General features: G+C 48.6%; 8 protein-coding genes across 8 annotated transcripts; 4 read left to right on the top strand and 4 right to left on the bottom strand.

Moving 5' to 3' along the window:
* Window positions 1-1,804: 1,804 nt before the first annotated feature.
* N7520_009331 (uncharacterized protein) lies at window positions 1,805-4,071 on the bottom strand (the record flags this gene model as incomplete). The annotated part of the gene is made up of 4 exons (XM_057143265.1): window positions 1,805-2,491; window positions 2,546-3,032; window positions 3,081-3,150; window positions 3,207-4,071. The coding sequence occupies 4 exons, from the start codon at window positions 4,069-4,071 to the stop codon at window positions 1,805-1,807; spliced, it is 2,109 nt and encodes a 702-aa protein (XP_056992553.1).
* A 1,402-nt stretch (window positions 4,072-5,473) lies between these two features.
* On the top strand, window positions 5,474-7,089 carry nop12 (rRNA-processing protein NOP12; the record flags this gene model as incomplete). The annotated part of the gene is made up of 2 exons (XM_057143264.1): window positions 5,474-5,593; window positions 5,650-7,089. 2 exons carry the CDS (start codon window positions 5,474-5,476, stop codon window positions 7,087-7,089), a joined length of 1,560 nt encoding a protein of 519 aa, XP_056992552.1.
* Window positions 7,090-7,716: 627 nt separating this feature from the next.
* N7520_009329 (uncharacterized protein) lies at window positions 7,717-8,636 on the top strand (the record flags this gene model as incomplete). The annotated part of the gene is made up of 2 exons (XM_057143263.1): window positions 7,717-8,028; window positions 8,091-8,636. The coding sequence occupies 2 exons, from the start codon at window positions 7,717-7,719 to the stop codon at window positions 8,634-8,636; spliced, it is 858 nt and encodes a 285-aa protein (XP_056992551.1).
* Window positions 8,637-9,588: 952 nt separating this feature from the next.
* On the top strand, window positions 9,589-10,885 carry N7520_009328 (uncharacterized protein; the record flags this gene model as incomplete). Its single annotated transcript, XM_057143262.1, has 3 exons — window positions 9,589-9,746; window positions 9,803-10,040; window positions 10,094-10,885. The coding sequence occupies 3 exons, from the start codon at window positions 9,589-9,591 to the stop codon at window positions 10,883-10,885; spliced, it is 1,188 nt and encodes a 395-aa protein (XP_056992550.1).
* Window positions 10,886-11,235: 350 nt separating this feature from the next.
* Window positions 11,236-12,449, bottom strand: N7520_009327 (uncharacterized protein; the record flags this gene model as incomplete). The annotated part of the gene is made up of 3 exons (XM_057143261.1): window positions 11,236-11,737; window positions 11,832-12,142; window positions 12,201-12,449. 3 exons carry the CDS (start codon window positions 12,447-12,449, stop codon window positions 11,236-11,238), a joined length of 1,062 nt encoding a protein of 353 aa, XP_056992549.1.
* Window positions 12,450-14,165: 1,716 nt separating this feature from the next.
* Window positions 14,166-14,920, bottom strand: N7520_009326 (GPI anchored serine-threonine rich family protein; the record flags this gene model as incomplete). The annotated part of the gene is made up of 2 exons (XM_057143260.1): window positions 14,166-14,659; window positions 14,710-14,920. The coding sequence occupies 2 exons, from the start codon at window positions 14,918-14,920 to the stop codon at window positions 14,166-14,168; spliced, it is 705 nt and encodes a 234-aa protein (XP_056992548.1).
* Window positions 14,921-15,989: 1,069 nt separating this feature from the next.
* Window positions 15,990-17,962, bottom strand: N7520_009325 (CCCH zinc finger protein; the record flags this gene model as incomplete). The annotated part of the gene is made up of 2 exons (XM_057143259.1): window positions 15,990-16,100; window positions 16,199-17,962. The coding sequence occupies 2 exons, from the start codon at window positions 17,960-17,962 to the stop codon at window positions 15,990-15,992; spliced, it is 1,875 nt and encodes a 624-aa protein (XP_056992547.1).
* A 301-nt stretch (window positions 17,963-18,263) lies between these two features.
* Window positions 18,264-19,142, top strand: N7520_009324 (DNA-directed RNA polymerase III subunit RPC25; the record flags this gene model as incomplete). Its single annotated transcript, XM_057143258.1, has 7 exons — window positions 18,264-18,275; window positions 18,326-18,424; window positions 18,475-18,571; window positions 18,625-18,711; window positions 18,763-18,826; window positions 18,874-19,048; window positions 19,098-19,142. 7 exons carry the CDS (start codon window positions 18,264-18,266, stop codon window positions 19,140-19,142), a joined length of 579 nt encoding a protein of 192 aa, XP_056992546.1.
* Between the last annotated feature and the right edge of the window lie 409 nt (window positions 19,143-19,551).

The following is a 19,551-nucleotide window of genomic DNA, read 5'->3' as shown; positions in this document are numbered from 1 at the left end:
GCATTAGTTTTCGAGAAACTTGCCGAAGTCGCGAAAAGAAAAATTTAAAAGAATTTGGATAAATTCCCTCTGGGCCTTAACGAGCTTTATAAGCGAACCATGCATCCTACGCAGTGTATCCTATAGACCCGAGTCAGTATAAGATGTAGCGCCAACTGGTAACGATACTGTTACGAATCGACGACTCGAGGATCGCGTATCTACTTGATAGGATAAAGAACAACATTGATGACGCTAGGCTTTTGGTGATAGGTATTCTAAAAAACGAGGGCTGTACTTGATACGACTAGCGTATTACGATTTATTGATGTACCCTACTTAGGCCGCTTATCCCTAGGCTTAGCTCAAACTTAGTAAGCAACCAAGGCGCTCAGAGCCGTCCTCGATTCTACTCCGTGAGACAAAAGCGGCAAGAGGTGAGCACGAATCTGGAAAGAGAAAAGCCAAAAACTAAGATAGGAAATCCACTACTCGTGCACGCCGCCCCACAACTAGACCTCGCCAAATGGGCGGGTTGGGTTTCGACCCTTGACCCAAAACCCGCCAAGAGATTAAAATACACGTAACATATACCTGATTACATCACTCTATATCTGGTATTGGTTGTATTTCAACAGTAATACTGTAATATACAGGTAAATGGGTTCTTGGCGGGTTCGCGGGTATTCCTTCGGGTACCCAAAAAAGCAATATGGCGAGGTCTACCCACAACCCTTTGGGCCATGGGGGTGCTCACGAATCGAACACCAACCCTCATCAAACACCAAAAACTTGACCTATTCTAGCATCAAATCACCCACCCACCACTACCATGTATATAGAAAATATGTATCTTATTTAGACCCGAGACAACGTATAAATAATGAATATAAGATCTTTTACTGCATGTTTCTGCTGTGACATGAGTGCGAAATAGTACGATTTTACCACCTATTGTTATGGTCAGAAAGCCCAAAATGAGCACAAAAGCACCTGTTATAATATTGATTAATGTTATAAACATATGAGCTGGTTTTAGATCAGTAGATCAGAACGAATATGTTTCGATGTTTCGTATATATTAGCCTACTGTGGCCTAAAGTTACTCAAAGATGTTTATATTTACAAAGTTCCCCGTTCCCCCTACATGACCTGATTTGCCGTTGGTGGAATTAAGTCTAAACCTTTCGCACGAATATCACAGCAGAACCATATTATATAAGACCTTGTATCAATATTTGTACGTTATCTCCGGTCCATATAACATATTTATAGCTTTATATATATATATATATATATATATATATGGTAGTGGTGGGTGATTTGATGCTAACTTAGGTGAGATTTTTGGCGTTCGATGAGGATTGGTGTTCGATTCGTGAGCACCCCCATAGCCAAAAGGGTTGGGGGATACGTGCTCCAGTAACTAGGTATCAATCGTGGAGGAAAACAAATCACGTTAAAAAAAATTACCAAAAGGCCACTCCCATGACCGGACACCGCCGTATGATAAATGATAATAGTCCATTTCCCTTTATGCAGTGACGAGTTCTGCATCTTTCCCATATGTAAAACGTTTGATGAGATCTCACTGCCCCATAAACAACACATAGACCATGCCTTCTCGCCCTTTCTAGCTCAAAACGCTCATCAAAATACACGTGCTATTGCATCAATAGCATGAATGAAAGAAGGAAAAACAAAACATGGAGGGGAATCTTCATTAGAGAGAGAGAGGAAGGAGGAAAAGGACAACAAGTTCAGGGTTGTTGATTGGACAGGCATTGACACAGAGCCTACAGATGAGATCAAAGGTGGGTGTTGCTCATCGTGTAGGCATGTGGTTTGGACCTGCGGTTGAAAGCTCCGACTGAGGGCGATAATTTAACGCGTCGACTGTCTTAGAGGCCAAAGTCGGAGAGATATCTGGCCTGGACGGCTGAAATAGACCTTGGCGAGCGGGTTGTGGGGAGAAGATGGGGTTGTGGGAGGACTCGGGTAAGGGGGAGCGACGTTCCATGACATGGCTTGCATGCGGGTGGGACTTTCGCACATCTAGCGGCGATGAGCTCTGAGATCGGAAGCCAGATTTACGCTCGAAGTCATAATCCGGATTACGGAAGGGCCCTTGATGATGCATTCTTGACTCCTGCTCAATACCGTAAGGTGTATTGTTGGCCGAGGAGTTTGCGGCCGAGACATTCTCCGGTATTGTAGACGCGGATCCGTTCGGTGCGTTAACGTCTACCACCCGCTTTTGAGCCGCTGGAGTTGCAAATGATGACACTTGCGGGTTCTCAAAGGCACGCCCTTGAGGACGATGTTGTTGGGAGTATTGATGCGGTGCCTGTTGCTGATGGATTGGATGTTGTGGGTTAGCCCACGGCGTTTGCTCTAAGAAAGCTTCTTCGGCTGCTGTGCGGAAAACGTTGGATGACATGGCCGATATGGGAGGCCGGGGAGGCAATGTCGATGAATGTCGTGGGGCTGAAGCCCGGGTTTCAACAGTGATCTTGTTATAGATGTCAGCAACCGATGCACGAGCCAATCAAGTAGGCCAACTTACCCCCATCTTTTCGAGATCGTCGTCCAGTTCCGACGGCCGCGCGCCTAGTAATGTAGGAGCAGCTGGGAAACCAACATATTTTGCAATACCGGCCATGATCGAAACCTCTTGGTTGTAGGCGGTTTGATTTGCGATCTGCTGTGAGCGACGGGTGGGGAATGAGATGATGTGATGTGGGCTTAATTCATCTGTCTTGAAGCGGTCATGCTGGATAGCGTAGAATTGCTTGCTGACCGCACTTGAGTGTGTCTCTCGCGTATCTCGGATGCGTTGGAAGAAAGTACTGTGTGCCTGTGCCCGCTCCGCCAAGGTTTTGTTCAATAGAGCCTTCCTGCGGTAATAGAACAACGTGTGTTCGTACTTGATCTTGGCATCGCGGTAACGTTTCACACACTCAATCTGGCGTAGATACTCGGGGTGTGTTGGGGTCGGACCACTGAGCATTTCAAGCTCGCGGTTGAGCTTCGTGATTCGTTCGTCATAAATTCTATATCGGGTAAGCCACAGACCGAAATAGGATGATAAGGATACTTACTTGTCACGCAAAGTTGCGAATTCTTTTTCGAGAGTTGCCAGAGACTCCATCGCAGACATCTTCTTTGTGGCTGATGATAAGTTTAGTCAATTGATTCTGCATGTCACACCGTGAAGCAAGACTTACATTCTTCCTCCAGCTTCGCCGCTGTTTCAGCATCGTTGGCTTCCTCGCGTTCGACGGGCTCATCGTCTTCCCCAAGATTATCATCAGCGACGTCCTCTGTCACAGCATCGCCACCTTCGGTCTCTTCATCCGCGTCTAGGGCTCGTCTTCCTCTGCGCTTACCCCTTTTGCCTCTTTTGCCTTTAACTGGCGGGGCGGGAAGGTCGAACTCAGGGACGTCGTCGGCCGGCAACTCGTCGTCATTGGTAGCGATGGGGTCTTCGATGGGCTCCGGGGAAAGAGGCATGTCGTCGTCAATTGGATCGCTCAAGTCGCTTTTGATCGAACTTCTGCGCTTCTTAATGGGCTCTTCGTCGCCGAGTTCGGTGCCGGTATCGTCACCAGCTTCAACGCGCTTTCGCTTTTTGCCGGTGCTATCGGGGAGATCCATATCGTCCAGATCTGGAATGTCATCGGTCAATCCATTGTTATGAGAGGATCGCGGTTTGCTCGGCGAGTCGTCCAGCAGCTGCTCTTCATCATCGACGTCGGCCAGGGTCGTTGACTGATGGAGCTTGCTTGGACTTGGGCCAGCGCTGCCAGCACTGAGCACAATATCCCCACGCTTGCGAATGTTGTGAGGGGAGTCCTCGATGCGCTCGGTCTCCGCCTCCGAGTCATTCTCGAGCTGTCTTTCTGCTTTGATCGAGTCTTCAAAGTCGGAGGGTTCGTTGTCCGACACATCATCAATCTCACTTAAGCTACTGGATCGACCATCATCCATGAGCGGGTCATCCAAGAAGGGGTTTCGCTCTCCATTGGTCATGGTGGACTCTGCCCCCGCAGGACCAACAGAGCTATGTTCTCTGCTTTCGATCACCTCCATCGGTAAGAATGAAGATAGTCTAAGCAATAGAATACTTGAAATGAGGATATGATGTAGTTGGGATGTTTGTGGCTTGCCAAAAGTTGCTTTCGGCAAAGTGGAGAGGCTGTGGGGGGAGAAAAGGCGGCAGGGTCACCGATCGGCCGGACAAGGTTTTTGTTTGGGGTTCTATGTCAATCATGGGATAGATTAGCTCAATTGCCATGCTAAATGGGTAAAGACGCTGCAGAGAGGCTAAGTAGAGGAGAAATGGGTGGGTGGGTTGCAAAAAGGTGCTCAGCGCCTCCAGAAGGCGGTGCGGAGATTGATCACCGCCGAAACGCCCCCAGAGTCGGCACCAGTCTCTTGGAGGGCTGGTGAACGCGCAGCCCCAAATAGTGAATTTGACAGCTTTCCAAGGATAGAAAAGCCATCAAGTAACCAATTTATAGACCCAAGAACCATGCAAATGTAGGCAAGAGTGCAAGCGACGTACCGTCTCAACAATGCGCCGGGAGCAACGCTGGTGAGGAGAACAACTGCTCGTGATCGAACAGTATTCTGACAGCCACCGTGTTCCAGAAGCACTGGTCAAAAACTAGGACTAAACCCACGCGTCTTGCTTTTGTAGAATTTCACCAGGAGCTGTCGAACCACTGATGCGCCAGCACTGGGATGGCGAGGGGAGGGCGGCTAGGAAAGGAAGCAGGACCACAGTCGAACGGAAGGGTGTGGGATAGCGGTCGGCATGAAGATAAACCAGAATGTTCTGGAGAGGGCGAACACGATCGTCAGGTTTGTGGGGAAACAACTCCAGCGGGGAAGAGGAAAGGAGGAAGCCCAAGATCGCTATGATGGGGTGCAGAGCAACAGAAGCGAGTGGGTTCTGCCAGATCTGGAGGTCACCGCCTGCAAAAAACCACCAAGTCACGTGATGCTGACGTCGCTGAAGACGGTATATAGGGAACTTCACAAATGGCCATGTTAATATCGTGTTTGGAAGGTACCCTTGAAATATGTAGATTATTTCAGGATGAAAATATTCATGCAGTCTGATCAAGATCATTGGTAATAAACTTTAAGAACGTTAATACAGGCTAGGAATTTATATTTGTCAAATACTCCCCTTTCATCAATAAAGGACTGCAAATGTACCAAACAAACATAAACATCATTGTATCTTCTTCTATAACTATTTTATCCTCAGTGAAAAATCCACTATTTGATGTGTTCAAAGGATTTTTCCATATGGGTGATGCAGTAAATACCCCAAATCATGTGATGTGCAGTCTGACTGCGCCAAGACTGATAAGCCCCAAGAAAAAAAAAAGTTCGGAGCTGTATGCGCAGTCTCATCTCGACTCCACCATTGTGCAACGCTTAAAAGGAATAGGACAATTCAAGTCTCCAGATTCCTCTCACGATGGGCAAGAAATCTAAACCTCAGTCTGAGACTAAGAGCCAGACAACTGTCTCTGACGGTCCTTCATTGCTCGGCGGTGTCGCTCTGGACCCAACCTTGTCCTCCCTTTTCAGTCAAAGTGTATGTTTTGATTGTCAACACTCCTTAGAGATTGTGGCTAACAATATGATTCTTAGTCTGGACCTGTGAAAGCCCCCGCGGTTCAATATGTCAACGTGCACCCTAAGTCAACAAGACAAGACAAGGCCGACGAAGATGATATCGCATCGGATGAAGGCTCAGTTGCCTCGGGAGATGAAGTGATGGAGGATGCTTCTGATGCTAGTGAGACTGAGTCCACTGAGGAATCGGCACCGGAACCCCAGAACCGCAAGCGCAAGCGTGGACCCGCTGGAGAGGACGTAGAGGAGACATACATGCGTCGCATCGCCAAGGAAGAAGAGAAAGAAGAAGAGAAGAGAAAGGCCGAGTATGCGAAGCGCCAGAAGCCTACTGAGGAAGAAGGCAGCGATGCATCTGAAGGTGAGGATTCCGAGGCCGAGGACAGTGACGAGGAAAAGGCTCCAGCTCCGGTCCACGAGAGTGTGTCAGGTACTCAAAAGGCCAGCGAGGTCGAGAAGTCCAACCGTACAGTGTTCTTGGGTAATGTCTCCACCGAGGCCATCAAATCTAAGACCGCCAAGAAGACCCTTCTTCGGCACTTGGCCTCCTTCTGCTCCGATCTGCCGGAATCAACTGGCCCGCACAAAGTCGAATCGCTTCGATTCCGCTCTGTTCCATTTGCTAGCGGTGGTGGACTTCCCAAGCGGGCGTCTTTTGCCCGACAGGAGATTCTTGATGATACCACTCACAGTACCAATGCCTATGCCGTCTACTCTACTGTCCAGGCCGCTCGGAAAGCATCTACTGTGTTGAACGGAACCATAGTCCTGAACCGCCACCTTCGCGTCGACAGCGTTGCTCACCCGGCCGAAATTGACCATAAGCGTTGTATTTTCGTGGGTAACCTAGACTTCGTGGATAATGAAGGTCCTGTGGAGGATGCTACAGGCAAGAAGAAGAAGGTCAGACCTTCTGCTGATGTTGAGGAGGGTCTCTGGCGCACCTTTAACGAACACACCGGAGATAAGGGCAAGGGAACCAAGAAGAGCGTTGAATTTGTTCGTGTGATCCGAGATCGCTCAACTCGCGTTGGAAAGGGCTTTGCCTACGTTCAGTTCTACGATGGCAACGGCGTTGAACAAGCCCTGCTTCTTAATGAGAAGAAGTTCCCCCCGATGCTTCCCCGGAAACTGCGCGTCACCCGTGCCAGAAAGGTTTCCAAGAAGCGTGAGGACAGTGGTGGAAGAGATTCGAAGATGGCAGAGGCCCAAAAGACTATGCAGGGTCGTGCAGGCAGATTGCTTGGTCGGGCTGGCGCCGCCAAGGTTAAGGCGGAGGCAAAGAGCACCATCGCTGGAAACTCATTCATCTTTGAGGGTCACCGAGCCACTGAGAAGGGTGCTTCATCTCAGATGAAGCTCAGGGGCAAGAGTCGTGGGTCCAAGGCTAAAAAGAACGCCCGCAGCAGTAAGCGGGCAGCAGCATACAAGGCTGCTGGTGGACAGAGACCTTGAATGAGAAAAGAAAAAAACATCATTTTGTATCTATTATTGGCGTTGGAAAGGGCATTCAAAGTATTATGCAGAATCAACCATGATCTCTACGTTTCCAGATATTCCACTATGCTACAGGTATAACGAAGCATAAAATAATGCGAATTCCTTCAATCCCCTCTCACTCGACCAGGAACCTATCAATTTCCTCAAGTCAGCTAAATAGCCAGATACTGATTCTTTCCATCTAAAATATATCAGAAAAGTCTATTGAATGTGGTATTACACCGCCGTGTTTACCCCAATCGACGTGAAGAGAAAATGCGGGGTGATAAGATAAAGGTCATATGGAGGCTGATGTCATTTCTGGTGATCACAGAATTGTCTAAAAGAGCACATTCAAATAATGAACTGTGAAATAATATGTTGTACATTCAATGCTTTGGAAATCTTGTTGAAATAATCCCTGTCGCAACTGACAAAGTAGAAAACACGTAAATACAAAGCTTAGCTGTGGTGGGGTCAAGGCTCCACCATTTATCTTCCCTTCGTCATCCTTCAGCTTTCTCAGATTGTGGCTTGACCTTGACAATACATCGCCCTGACAAGACCCAAATACTTACATATTGCTTGATTTTTTCATCCGCCATGTCATTTGGTCGCTTTTCTTTGCCGCGAGGGCTATTCAGGAGGTCAGATGCTCCAAGCAATGAACCGGAGACCGATCCAGAGGCTGGGTTGTTTTTCCCTGACATATGGGACGTGTTCAAGGTGCGATACATCTTGCAATGGAAACTTCGCGAGGGATTTCCTGTGGAGTTGGTAGATCAGATTCTCGATGCAGCCGAGTATTGGCCTTCCACCGAGCACTATATGGTGGAAGAAGATGACCGTAGAGTTGTTCACAAGGACTGTGATCAAGTTTTGTTGAAGACTGTGCCTCTTTGTTATTCGCGGAAGGTCAGTACATCCCTCAATCTATGTTGATGGTTTCTCTATTAACTCCTATTTTGGTATCTTAGAGTCTAGAGGAATCGCCATCACCCAAGCCACTTCCTCATCGTGGTATGCATCCCTGCCGCAAGATCATCTTTCAACTTTCTTCACACGACCAGGGTCCTAGGGGCTTATCGCGAGAGAACATGTATTCCGGCAGCTGGACTTGGTTCGATACTGAGGTGATACCTGCCGCACATACCCGCAATATGTATGTCAATGGAGAGGAGCAAGAACTATTGCATAACGAGCGGGGTCAAGTGCCACAACATTACGGACCTGATCATGAAATTCTTCTCCCCCGAGAGAATAAGGTGCAACTGAATGCCAAATCAATGGGAGACTTGCAGAACAACACTATCGTGTGGCACTATCTGGATAATATCCAGTCTGACTCCGCCGAGGCTTATGAGATCGAGCGGACTAAAGGCCGGGGACGGTTCACGTTGGATGGACGATATGTTCGCGAGCTGGAGGTTGGGGACTCGATTGCACTTTGGGCACGAGCGAGATTCCCGGGTTGGACTAACTATGTTTACCGTGCCAGTATTAGAGTATTTTGGGCTGTCTAGGTGAAACTGAGAAGCAGCAAGTTTCCATTTGCTTCGTCCATGATTTCAAAGTTATGTTACTCTTGACCTCAATGCGCTATGATATTCTTGATGCGGAGAGTAAGTATCCAGCACGATAAGCTGCAGCTATTTACTTCATGTTACTTCAGCCTAGTTATAGTTAAATTAATTCGTATTACATTTCCGCCTTATAATTCAGGCCAACATGAGCACGCAATTTCGCCAAGACCAATGGATCAACCAGAAGAGCAAGTATAAGACCAAACGACTGCCACCACCAGCTTTCTCTTCTTCTTTTCCCCCCAAATCGACCCTGCCGATTACAAAAATGCTACTCACGACACTTACTTACCCTCCTAGGATTCCCCATTTATCACGCCGTGATAAATGTTCGTTCCCACTAGGAAATTCTCTCACACCCTCCCAAACCACCTGACTCATCCGACCGAGCCGACAGGCCGATGGAAAGCGTCCAGGCAGTGGGGCACATGCGTCAGTCGCCTTTTTCCTCTCGGCCGTGTACGCAGACAAGCGAGCAGATATCGACCGGGGGGCCAATCTATTCCCACCTGAAGCGGAGATAACCACGATCGACGTGCCTCTCGACCGAAAATCCCTATGTGTCATAGTTGCTGGGGGATCTGGGGCCTGGAGCGGTTGACGATGTCCCGACTGGATGTTGGTTGCGTTATCTGCACCACCAATTGGTGATTGAAGAATTACGCATTCCCATATACGTCCGGTCTTGGCTTCCAACTCAAAACCCCCCTTTTGGCTTGTCCCGTGGATTCTGGCGGTCTGCCGGTTTCCTTTCACTTATTTAGATACCCGAATGAATCCATTTTCCGTTACATTTTCATTTTCAACTTAGAACACGTTTTCCCCTCTTTCCCTTCTGACCAAGTTCCTCGCTCTATCTTGCTTTTTTTGACCTGCTCTTCACACCTTCAATATGGCAACTCGAAAATTTGCAGCTGTTGTTGTTGGCGCCGGTCCAGCTGGTGTCGCAGTTATGGGCAATTTGCTAGAGCGCCAGTTGGGCACGATCGCCTGGATTGACCCCTGTTTTGAGTCTGGCCGAGTCAACCGCAAGTATCGCGAGGTTCCTAGGTTCGTCCTACAGATCCAAAGACGTGGCTTGACCCCGCTAACCACCGAACTCCCAGCAACACCAAAGTATCACTCTTTCAGGCCTACGCCACAGCAGTCCAACCCTTCAGGGCAGTAATTGAGAGCACACGGCAACCAAATGCATTCACCACCATGGCCAAGCTGGATCAGGAGAAACCCTGCCACCTCCACTATGCAGCCGACATGATCCGCGGACTGACAGACGGCCTCATGAAGAGGGACGATGTTTACCCCTGCCGCGGCTTCGTCACAGCAGCCAACCTAGCCGACAGGGTTCGTCTAAAACATCCACCCCCACACCCAAGCTACACTAACATAAAATCCAGGCCTCCACATCAAAGTGGATTGTCCGTGTCAAGCGTGATGACTCCACAGACGAGGTCGAGATTGAAACCTCCCGTCTGATCCTCTGCACAGGCTCCCACCCAACCAACATTCCTGTGCCAGTCCCCGGTCTAGATATTGAGTGCCTAGACCTCGACACAGTCCTCAAACCATCCGAACTCGCCCAGATCCTCCCCACAACACAACCCACCACCGTCGCCGTCGTGGGTGCTTCACACAGTGCTATTCTCGCCCTTCTCAACCTTGTCAATCTTGCCCGCTCCACTCATCCCCATCTGCGAGTCAAGTGGTTCACGCGCCACCCTCTTCGCTATGCGGAGTACAAGGACGGCTGGATCCTGCGCGATAACACAGGCCTCAAGGGCTCCGCGGCAGAATTTGCACGCAACCAGCTCGAAGATGAGCGGCTCCCGACCTCGTCGGCGGGGGAGGTGATTACTAAGATTGATTGTGCGGGCGGCGAGGCGAGGGAATCAGCGCAGTATCATGCTCACCTTCCTGGCTGTTCGTTTATTGTTCAAGCAGTTGGATTTACACGTGATCCGCTACCGCAGCTTGTTAAGGGTGGGTCTCCGCTTGCGTTGGAGTTTGATCATGAGACGGGTCATTTCCATGAGCTTGGGAATGGGCCTGTTATTCCGGGACTGTTTGGTGCTGGCATTGCTTTCCCGCAGAGAGTTGTTGATCCTTACGGGAATGTTGAGTATGCGGTTGGCTTCTTCAAGTTTATGAAATTCTTGAAGACGGTTGTTCCTACTTGGGGATCTGCTTGAGATGATTCTAGCGTTAACTCATTGGGCTGTCCTTTTTACATCATTTATTTTTCGGTTGTCTTTGATATCTTGGCGCGGGCGTTTACTTGGATTCAAATAAGGTTCTTAGCTCAACAATTGAGCATCACGTTTGCTAAATTATTATTGAACGAATTCAACATCCAATGATACTCAAATTGTGTATGGCCCCATAGTATAGTTTCACCTGATTCTCAATACTATAGATTGATCCCTCAATATGAACTGCGACACTTTTTATCATCGTCAATTCATAAGCATTCCAAGTCCACTACATTTTTCAACGCAGTAGATACCAAATCAACTCACATCCCAATCTATAACATTCCCCATCAAAACACCAAACCCAAAACCAAACAACCAATAACCAGGAGGACCGCAGGCTTCACCACAACTCCCGCATTTACAGAAGTCTGCGCCGCAGACGTCCCCGTCTCAGTCCCGGTAGCTGTCCCAGTAACCGTCCCAGTAGCCGTAGATCCACTATTAGTAGCAACAGCCTTAGCATCAAACCTAGTAGCAGTAATTGTCCACGTAGTCTTCGACTGCGACCAAGTAATCACCGTCCCGCTAGGCGGCGCCGAAACCGTTCCCCCAACATTACTCAACGTCGAGCTCCCATTCGACGGGAACTCACCCGGCTTGTAAAACTTGTCTGACGGATCCGTGAACCCAATATCTTGACAATTTGTCGACCCGAGCGTACTATCGCATGTATCCCAGACGAAATCCGGAATCGAAGTATAGAGGTTTGGATAGTCGGATGGGAAGAATGTAAACCAGAGATCAGCGCCTGCGAGGCGGGGAATCGTGTTTGGACACACTTGCCAGGCACTGAATGAAAGTTTTGTTAATTCTTTCTTTTCTAGGATGAAAGAGGAGGTAGAGGGTATTGATGTTGGATGTTGATGTTAGTCTGGGAGCTTACGCTGAAAGACTGGCGCTACTACCGCAACATGCACATTCGGTAGCTGTGTTAGCAATGTCGCTGAGATTGGCGAGATCGCCTAGGTTCGTCACGGCGCTTGTGACATCGTTCACGGTGTGGTCGGTTACATTTAAGATACAGGACACTTGCTCCTTGCGCGCAGTTAGGGTGGCTCGAAGAACCTTGCCCAGATCACAGGAGCAGCGGTTTGGTGCATTGTCTGGTGCTGGCCAGAATGGGATTGGCTCGATGGCACTGGGGCATATGGCGAAATACTGCTGTATGAAGAGTTGGTATTCGCAGGAGTACACCTGTAATGGATGGTTCAGTTAGAGGATGTAGAGGATCGATTGGGTAAATATCTTATACCTGGTTCCAGCATGAGCGTGCCATGCAATTGATATACTCTTGGTGTGCGGTACAGCCGCAGTCCACAATGCAGTCACTAGAGCCATTGCATCCGTTCACGCAGGAACTCCACTTGTTTGCGACATCGAGGTTGCAGGACGAGTAGACAGTTGAGGCGGCGCAGGCACTGGCAGTGATATTGGTCTGGGCGTGCGCTAAATGCACGAAGCCGAGGCTTGCGGCGATGACGAGGGGGGTGATTGACGGCATGGTTTTTCTTTTTCTTGTGCGCACCTGGGAATGTGATTGGCGATAAACTATGATGGGATTGATTATGTTTTGCTTGTTCTTGTACTCCGAGCTTCGTGTTTCCGAAGAGCCTGCTCTGTGCTTGAGGGAGTTGATCTGCATTGCAACCTAAGAAAAAGTCGGGGGATTGCCCAGCAGGTTATATAGACCTCTGATCGCAGCTCATACGTAAGAGCTTGCATAAAAATAGCAGGAAGGAGGAGGGAAAGCCTTGAATGTCGGCTAATGTATTGCATTGCAGGATTGTCCACTATTTTCAAGTGAGACTGCAATTTTAGACTGGACTGCATTGTCATCGCTTCATCGTTATGAGCACCGTCGCACGAAAGACGCGGTGAGCTATCCAGGACCGCTGATGAGATCCATGTCCCAAGGTGTAAATGCTGCATCTTGCATATTTCACATGTAGTCATCTTTCCTTCATTTGTTAGGTGAGTGACTTGTCAGGATCTTTGAGTTTGAAAAGGGTACGGTCGTTTATGTGACTCGGGTTCCTGGTCAAGATGACAGGTCCCTTGCTGTCAACACGAGGCGCTCTTATGATACATCTGGCGATCCTTGCATGCGTATGTATCCTTGTAAGCCGGTACTAGAGTACTCGGGGTACTTCAGTACATTTTCCAAGAACTTGGCTTATCAGTAATAAAGGGCAGTAACGGCGGTAAAGAGGTCAACTGGTGGATTTCTGTCTTAATTGATTGCTAGCAGCTAGCATATTATTGTTTGAGATTTTTCCCCTGTATGACCAGTGATTTTATGCCCATATTCTCAATAATGTATCTGATTCCAGTCAGATGAACCAGTCGCCGAAATCAGACCAAACCAGAATAATATTACCTGAAACATGGCAACAGGGTTTGATCAGATATTAGCATTCTGATCTGGCGGTGTTAGGCATCAGAGCTCAATTGACCAACTACAAGTCGGGGATCAAATATAAACAGGTACGGAGTCAGATGCCTAATTACTGAGAAAGATAAGAAACTTCCAAAACGAAATCCTACTGTAATCTGATAGGATCAGCTCGAAAACGCCAAGTGAATCAAATGTAACTTCCCCCGAGACTATTGACGCTAAAACCGGGGTCTCCACCGTGCCAACAAAAGCAGAAAGTTGATCCTAATTAACTAATTTCCGTTGGCTAATGAGCTTTCTGCCGTCATTTATTTCTGCACGGAGTATATTTCCTCGGGGGAAGCTGTTTTTCGCCCTATAATGAAGGATGATATCACTGAGCACATTTTGTTCGTATTACTCGTTAATTTGAATCTCAGTCCTCTCAACGGTTATCAGTGCCAAGGTCGACCCACCATGTCGATCGACGGAGCGGATTGCCCAGCCTTGTTATGTTGTGGCGATACGTAATGTCAAGTGACAAGGAAATGATCAAAGTCCAAAAAAAGTCCGGAACCTTTTTATACATTATTCCATAAGTAAATTTATACATGCAAAATACATTCGTAAAACAAAACGCTCAGTATATCCAAGTACCCAGGACGTGTGGGGGAAAAGTGATATGGAATAACCGAAACTGGCATCGCATCCTCCAGATAGGAAGCGTTGATGTTGGTACAGTGGACGTATCAATGCCAGATCGGACAAGACGGAATATTAGAGTCCGTGTCGTTAAGAACAGAAATCTCATATGGCTATACAAAATCCAGGAACTCCACGAATTTACAGGAGAGCGGCAACGACGGCAACGACGGCCAGCAAAGCACCGGAGACACGGTTCATGCTACCGGCGCCAGTGGGGACGGATGTGGAGGTAGCAGAGGTGCTGGCGGAGGTGGAGCTGGAGCTGGAAGTCGAGGTGGAGCTAGCAGTGGAAGCGGCGGTGCTAGAAGCCGAGGTGCTCATAGTGGTCATGGTGGTAGGGGTGCTGCTGGTGCTAGCGGAGCTGGAAGACGAGCTGCTGGAAGCAGTGGAAGTTGAGGTAGCCTCGCTGGAGGTGGAAGCCGAGGAGGTCGAGGTGGAAGCCGCGGAGGTCGAAGTGGAGCTGGCAGAGGTAGTTGCCGAGGCAGTAGCGGTGGCACCAGCGACGGTGAAGTAAGGCAGGAAGTTGTAATCATCCGAGTCACTGTCGTCCAGGATCTCGATGGTGTACTCCCGGTCCTTAACCAGGTCAGTGGGCACATCCCAGGTGTAGGTGCCGCTGTTGTCAATGTCGGCTAGGATTTGGTCAGCATCTAAACTATGATTGATAAGTACGGATACATACAGGCAATAGCATCACCGGACTCGGCGGTGGTCACGGAACCCCACTGCAGACGCAGGGAAATAGTGCCGCTGGTAGTGGGATCCCAGGTCAGGGTGGTGGCATCACCGGAGGTGAAAACGTAACCACCAGTGGGGTTGCTGAAGGGGTTGGCAGTGCTGTCGGCGGAAACCAGAGCTGCAAAGGCAGCAGCAGCGATGATAGCGGAACGCATAATGAATATATAATAAACCTGGATGGGTTGAATAGAGAGAATAATTAGATCTGCGGGATATCAAAAAGAGTGTAAGCGCAGCGAAAGAGTGAACGAAAAGAGAGAAAAGGCCAAAAAGGCGCGGGAAATATCCCCGGTTATAAAAACCATCGGGGCTCGTAGGCTACAAGTGGGAATAGACCGGATGAACTAAATGTGGCTTAAGGGGAAAAGTCCCTTGTGAGTCAAATGGAGAGCGGATTGGTTGTCAATGTGGAAATGATCCACACTCGTGGCGGTGATCCACGAGTGAAATAACAGTTCTCTCACTTAATGTCCTCTCGCTTCCAGTACCTTAAATGACATCTCCACTAATAACACTAGTAAATCCTCTTTTATCTCGGCTAAGGGACAGTTGGCCCCCAATGGCTGAAATTTTGACTTTTGAGGGTTTTTCCCTTCCCCTTTTCCTCGTATTTTGTTCTTTTCTTTCAGGGTTCATAGTTATACTCTGTAATTTCCTGCAAAATACAGGAGAAAAGGCAAAAGGCAAAAGGCATAAATGAGGATGTGTTTGTTTATGACTGTTTGCGCCACGCGACTGAATCTCGGCTTTTTAAATCCGACCAAGAGCTCCCCCCCATTCCCGGATAAAGATAGAAATCCGAATTGTGCCATTGTGACCACTTAAAGCCATGAACACAAGCCATGGTTGGTGCACAGCCTTGTGTAAACCAAAAATAAACTAGTCGATTTTGTACCATGGCCAGTGATCCTAGATCTCCGATTTACGGACAGCGTTGTATAATACAATGAAATTAATTCTGAGGCCTCCGAGCCGTTGTGGTGAATTAAATTTACGTAGATGCAGGTACACTGATTTCCTCGAGATGTCTGTCCAACTAAAAGCCCAGGATCTTGACTCATTTAGATGGATTAAATGTAAATTGATTTTATAGATGAAATTACTCGAGATGTAATATTTCTCCATCAATTTCTGAATACTTTGTAGCCCTCAAAGAAAAAAGAATTCCTTGCGACCGAAGGCCAAAGGAAGTCTCATTTTACGGATACAGCGTTGGGGTTCACGCTAAGTATCCACTTGCGGGGCTTCCGTCGCTTCCAGCAATCCATGCTGCCCAAGCCAGGTAATCACCTCCATTGCTCGCTTGTTCTCCTCAGTCTTTTGCTGATCAATCAGCTAGATAATCCGTTAGTAAAATAACGAATCAACAGATCAGAAAAGTAAAAAAAAAAAAAAAAAAAAAAAGCGTAGCTAAAACTAGGTCTGATACTCACAGCTTGGTAAAGTCCCTTACGACCCTTCTTGTCAACGGGCTTGCTCTTAGGTCCTGGTTTGGTCGTATCGTGGGAGAATTTACATTTGTCGCCACGATTGCACTGCCCAGTACGAGCAAAGTGACGGCAGCTTTGTTTCTTGCCTTCACGAGGTGGTGGGGCTACCCTTTCAGGTCCCTCACGCCGGGAGCTCACGGCCTCTGGCGCAGAATCATCGCTCCCGGAGTCCGAGTCAGTATCGGAGCCACTAGAGGAAGTCCAGTCGCTGGGATCGGAGCCATCGGACATAAGGTCCATGGCATCCATACCATTAGACGCCACCGTAATTTCATGGGAATTAGTCAATAAAGACGCTTGGTCCTTCGACGCGTCCGTGGTACTAGCCATCGCGGGGTCCACTCCATTCAATGAGGCTGAAAGAACTGTCGATCCAGATGCGCCATTTGACTGCTCTTGTTTCAAGCCCAGCACCTGTTTTTGTAGCGCCTCGACTTTGAGCCGTGCTGCTTCAGCTTCAGCTTCAGCTTTGGCAAAGCGTTTCTGCTCTCGGTCCAGGGTGCGACGGATCTTGTCCGCCTTGCGCTGCGCCCTTTGGGCCTCTTCCAGAGCAGGGTCCCCTTGGGCGTTGCTAAGCTTTCGCACGGCGTTGGCTGGAGCCTTGCGTTTTTCTATTTCTTTGGCCCTTTCCTGCTCCTTTTCCAGACGCGCTGCTTCTCGTGCGGCGTTCGCCTCCTCTTCGGCCTTTTTCTTTTCCGCAATTCGAGCTGCTGTTGGGAACCTCTTCTTTCGCTCGGCAATCCACGCCGCGATATCATTAGAGGACTGTAGGGTGGCCGTGCGTCCTTTGTAGGTAAATTGCAATGGCCCAGCATCCGATGCGACTTTGGATTCCTCATCCGCTACCTCCTCTTCCTCGCTTGATTCGTGTTCTTCCGTTTTAGGTGTTAAACCAAGCATGTTTTGCGTTCTCTTTCTCTTGTTCGGCTTGCGGGTGGCATCTACCGCAGGGGGTGGTTTGCATGGCAAAGAATTTCCAAAACTTGGGACTGAGGGTGGAGCTGGGGTTCGGGGCATGGACGGTGGTTTATTGAAAGCAGATGCATGGTCTCGTTTGCCAAGGTGCCGTGGCTTCGGCCCATGGTTTCCATGATTCCCATGGTGGGAGCCTCGGTGTCCACCACGGCCATGTCCATTTCCATGTCCATGTCCTGACGGACCCGCGTATGATGATGGCGCTTCAGCGCCCCAGTGAAGCGAACCTACAATCACCGGAGGATTTGGAGGTGCGGCATGCTGAGTACTTGGTACCGGGGAGTATGCTGGCGTATGTTGTGCAGAGTAGGGACCAGGGTGTGCATGGTTGGTGTTATTATAGCCAGGTAGCGGTTGGTAGGGTGCCGATCCAGCGGGCTGTGAGAAATGTTGGGGTTGGTAGGGAGGATTCGGGGGATGTTGAAAGTTGGATTGCGCATGAGAATATTGTGTGGGAGGCATGTACGACGCTACAGTCATAGGGTGAGGTGGGTATCCATAATTTGCTGGGTTAGAGCTGTGACTCGGGGGATTGAATGAAGGCCGACCAGCATCGGAAGAGTAGTGAGAAGCGCGGCCTCGGATTGCATGGCCTCGACCACGACCACGTCCACCTGCCCCACGTCCAGCCCAGTGTCCATTACCATGCTGCGCAGAGGGGTATGCCGGAGGTTGCTGGGGGACAGGCGGAGGAGGTGGAGGTGGTGGAAAAGTAAAGCCCTGAGAGCTCATGCTTGTCACCCTGAGACAGGTCCCTGACAGAACTTCAGGACCATAACGGTTGTCATACAAGAAAAAACAGGGGAGAAACCGAAAAGAATAAACAACCGGAGCATGAAGTTTTCAAAGCTCAATAACTGACAGCGCAGGTCACGTGAACATGGCATGGATCCTCGACGTTGATTGGCGCCAAATCCTGCAGGCTTTTTTTCATTGAGAGAATCGCGTCTGGTGACTTCTAAAGCATGGAACTCCGGGACAACTCAATCTTTTAACATAATCTATTTCTTCTTCCCCACATACACAACTCACCATGTTTATCCTAGTAGGTGCTTGTGTGATTCGCTAGAGAGCTGTTCAACTGACTGCGGGCAGACCACCATCTCCGATCTGATTCAGATTGCACCCCAAGACTTCTCCAAGTTCAGCGCAGTTGCGATTGAAGACAACATTAATGAGAAATATGCCAACAAGGTTTGTGGTTATGTAAATCCGCTCCTGATCCATCGACTAATACCTCACAGGTCATTCAAAAAATTGGCCTATGTATCAGCTTCTATGACCTACTTGAGTCTTCAGATGGCTTGATTGGCCATGGAACCGGTCTTGTCAACGTTAATGGTCAGTTCTGGTCCTTATGATAAATTCCCGGCTCATGGCTGATTCAATAACAGTCAAATTTCGGATGATCGTCTTCCGCCCTTTCAAGGGGGAGATCATGCTTGGAAAGATTGCAAGTGGCACTGAACTCGGAATCAAAAGTACGTATCCATCTGAAAAATCACATGACAGCATGTTCTGACTTCATGCAGTTGGTGTGGAATTTTTCAACGATATCCTAATCCCACCTGAGCTTCTGCTCCCCGGCGCGAAATTGTAAGTCTCTTTGGGTTCCTCAGAAACCGCATACTAACAAATCATAGCGACTATGCTGATCAAGTATGGACATGGGATAACGATGACGGCACCACCCTGTACTTCGATGTCGGAGAAGTTGTCCGTTTCCGTATTGAGACGGAAGAATGGCACGATCAGGTCCCTAATGGTCCAGACAGCGAGCAAACTATCACAGAAAGAAAAGCTCCGTACTCGATTATTGTGAGTTCCCCTCCACTTGCGGTAGCATCTTCAGCTGACCATTTTCTAGGGCTCGATGCAAATGGGAGGTCTTGGACCCGTTACTTGGTGGTAGTCCAAGTCGTTGATGTGTGATGTCCAGAGCGCTGTCCATTTCTTTTTTTACATGCCAGATCAGATACCCATTACGACCGGTAAATATACCGTTCAATTTAAAACCAATTAGACGATTCTTTCAAATCCATGGACAAGTGCACTGCGTTCATAGCGCTCCATACGAGGCTTCATTTCGCTATCTCGATAGGAGCATTCTTCAAATTCCAACCATGTTCAAAATGAAGTCTGAGATCCGTTCAATGTTCGTCCCAGTTCATTCATATTAAGTATTTGAAGCGCATTCGTAACCGCCAGATAGCGTGAAATCACTACTCGGGTGCTTGGGGAGGCTTAGGAAGATAAGGAATTGTATTTCAGTGGTCCTCATTAAGAGGTCCCAATTCCCAAAACCTGGGAACCTGGTATGA

Source organism: Penicillium odoratum (genome assembly GCF_028828045.1).
Source record: "Penicillium odoratum strain IBT 22623 chromosome Unknown utg000006l_segment0_segment0, whole genome shotgun sequence".
Classification (NCBI taxonomy): Eukaryota; Fungi; Ascomycota; class Eurotiomycetes; order Eurotiales; family Aspergillaceae; genus Penicillium; species Penicillium odoratum.
The sequence above is the reverse complement of the archived record's forward strand: the minus strand, read 5'-3'. Positions and strand labels throughout refer to the sequence as shown.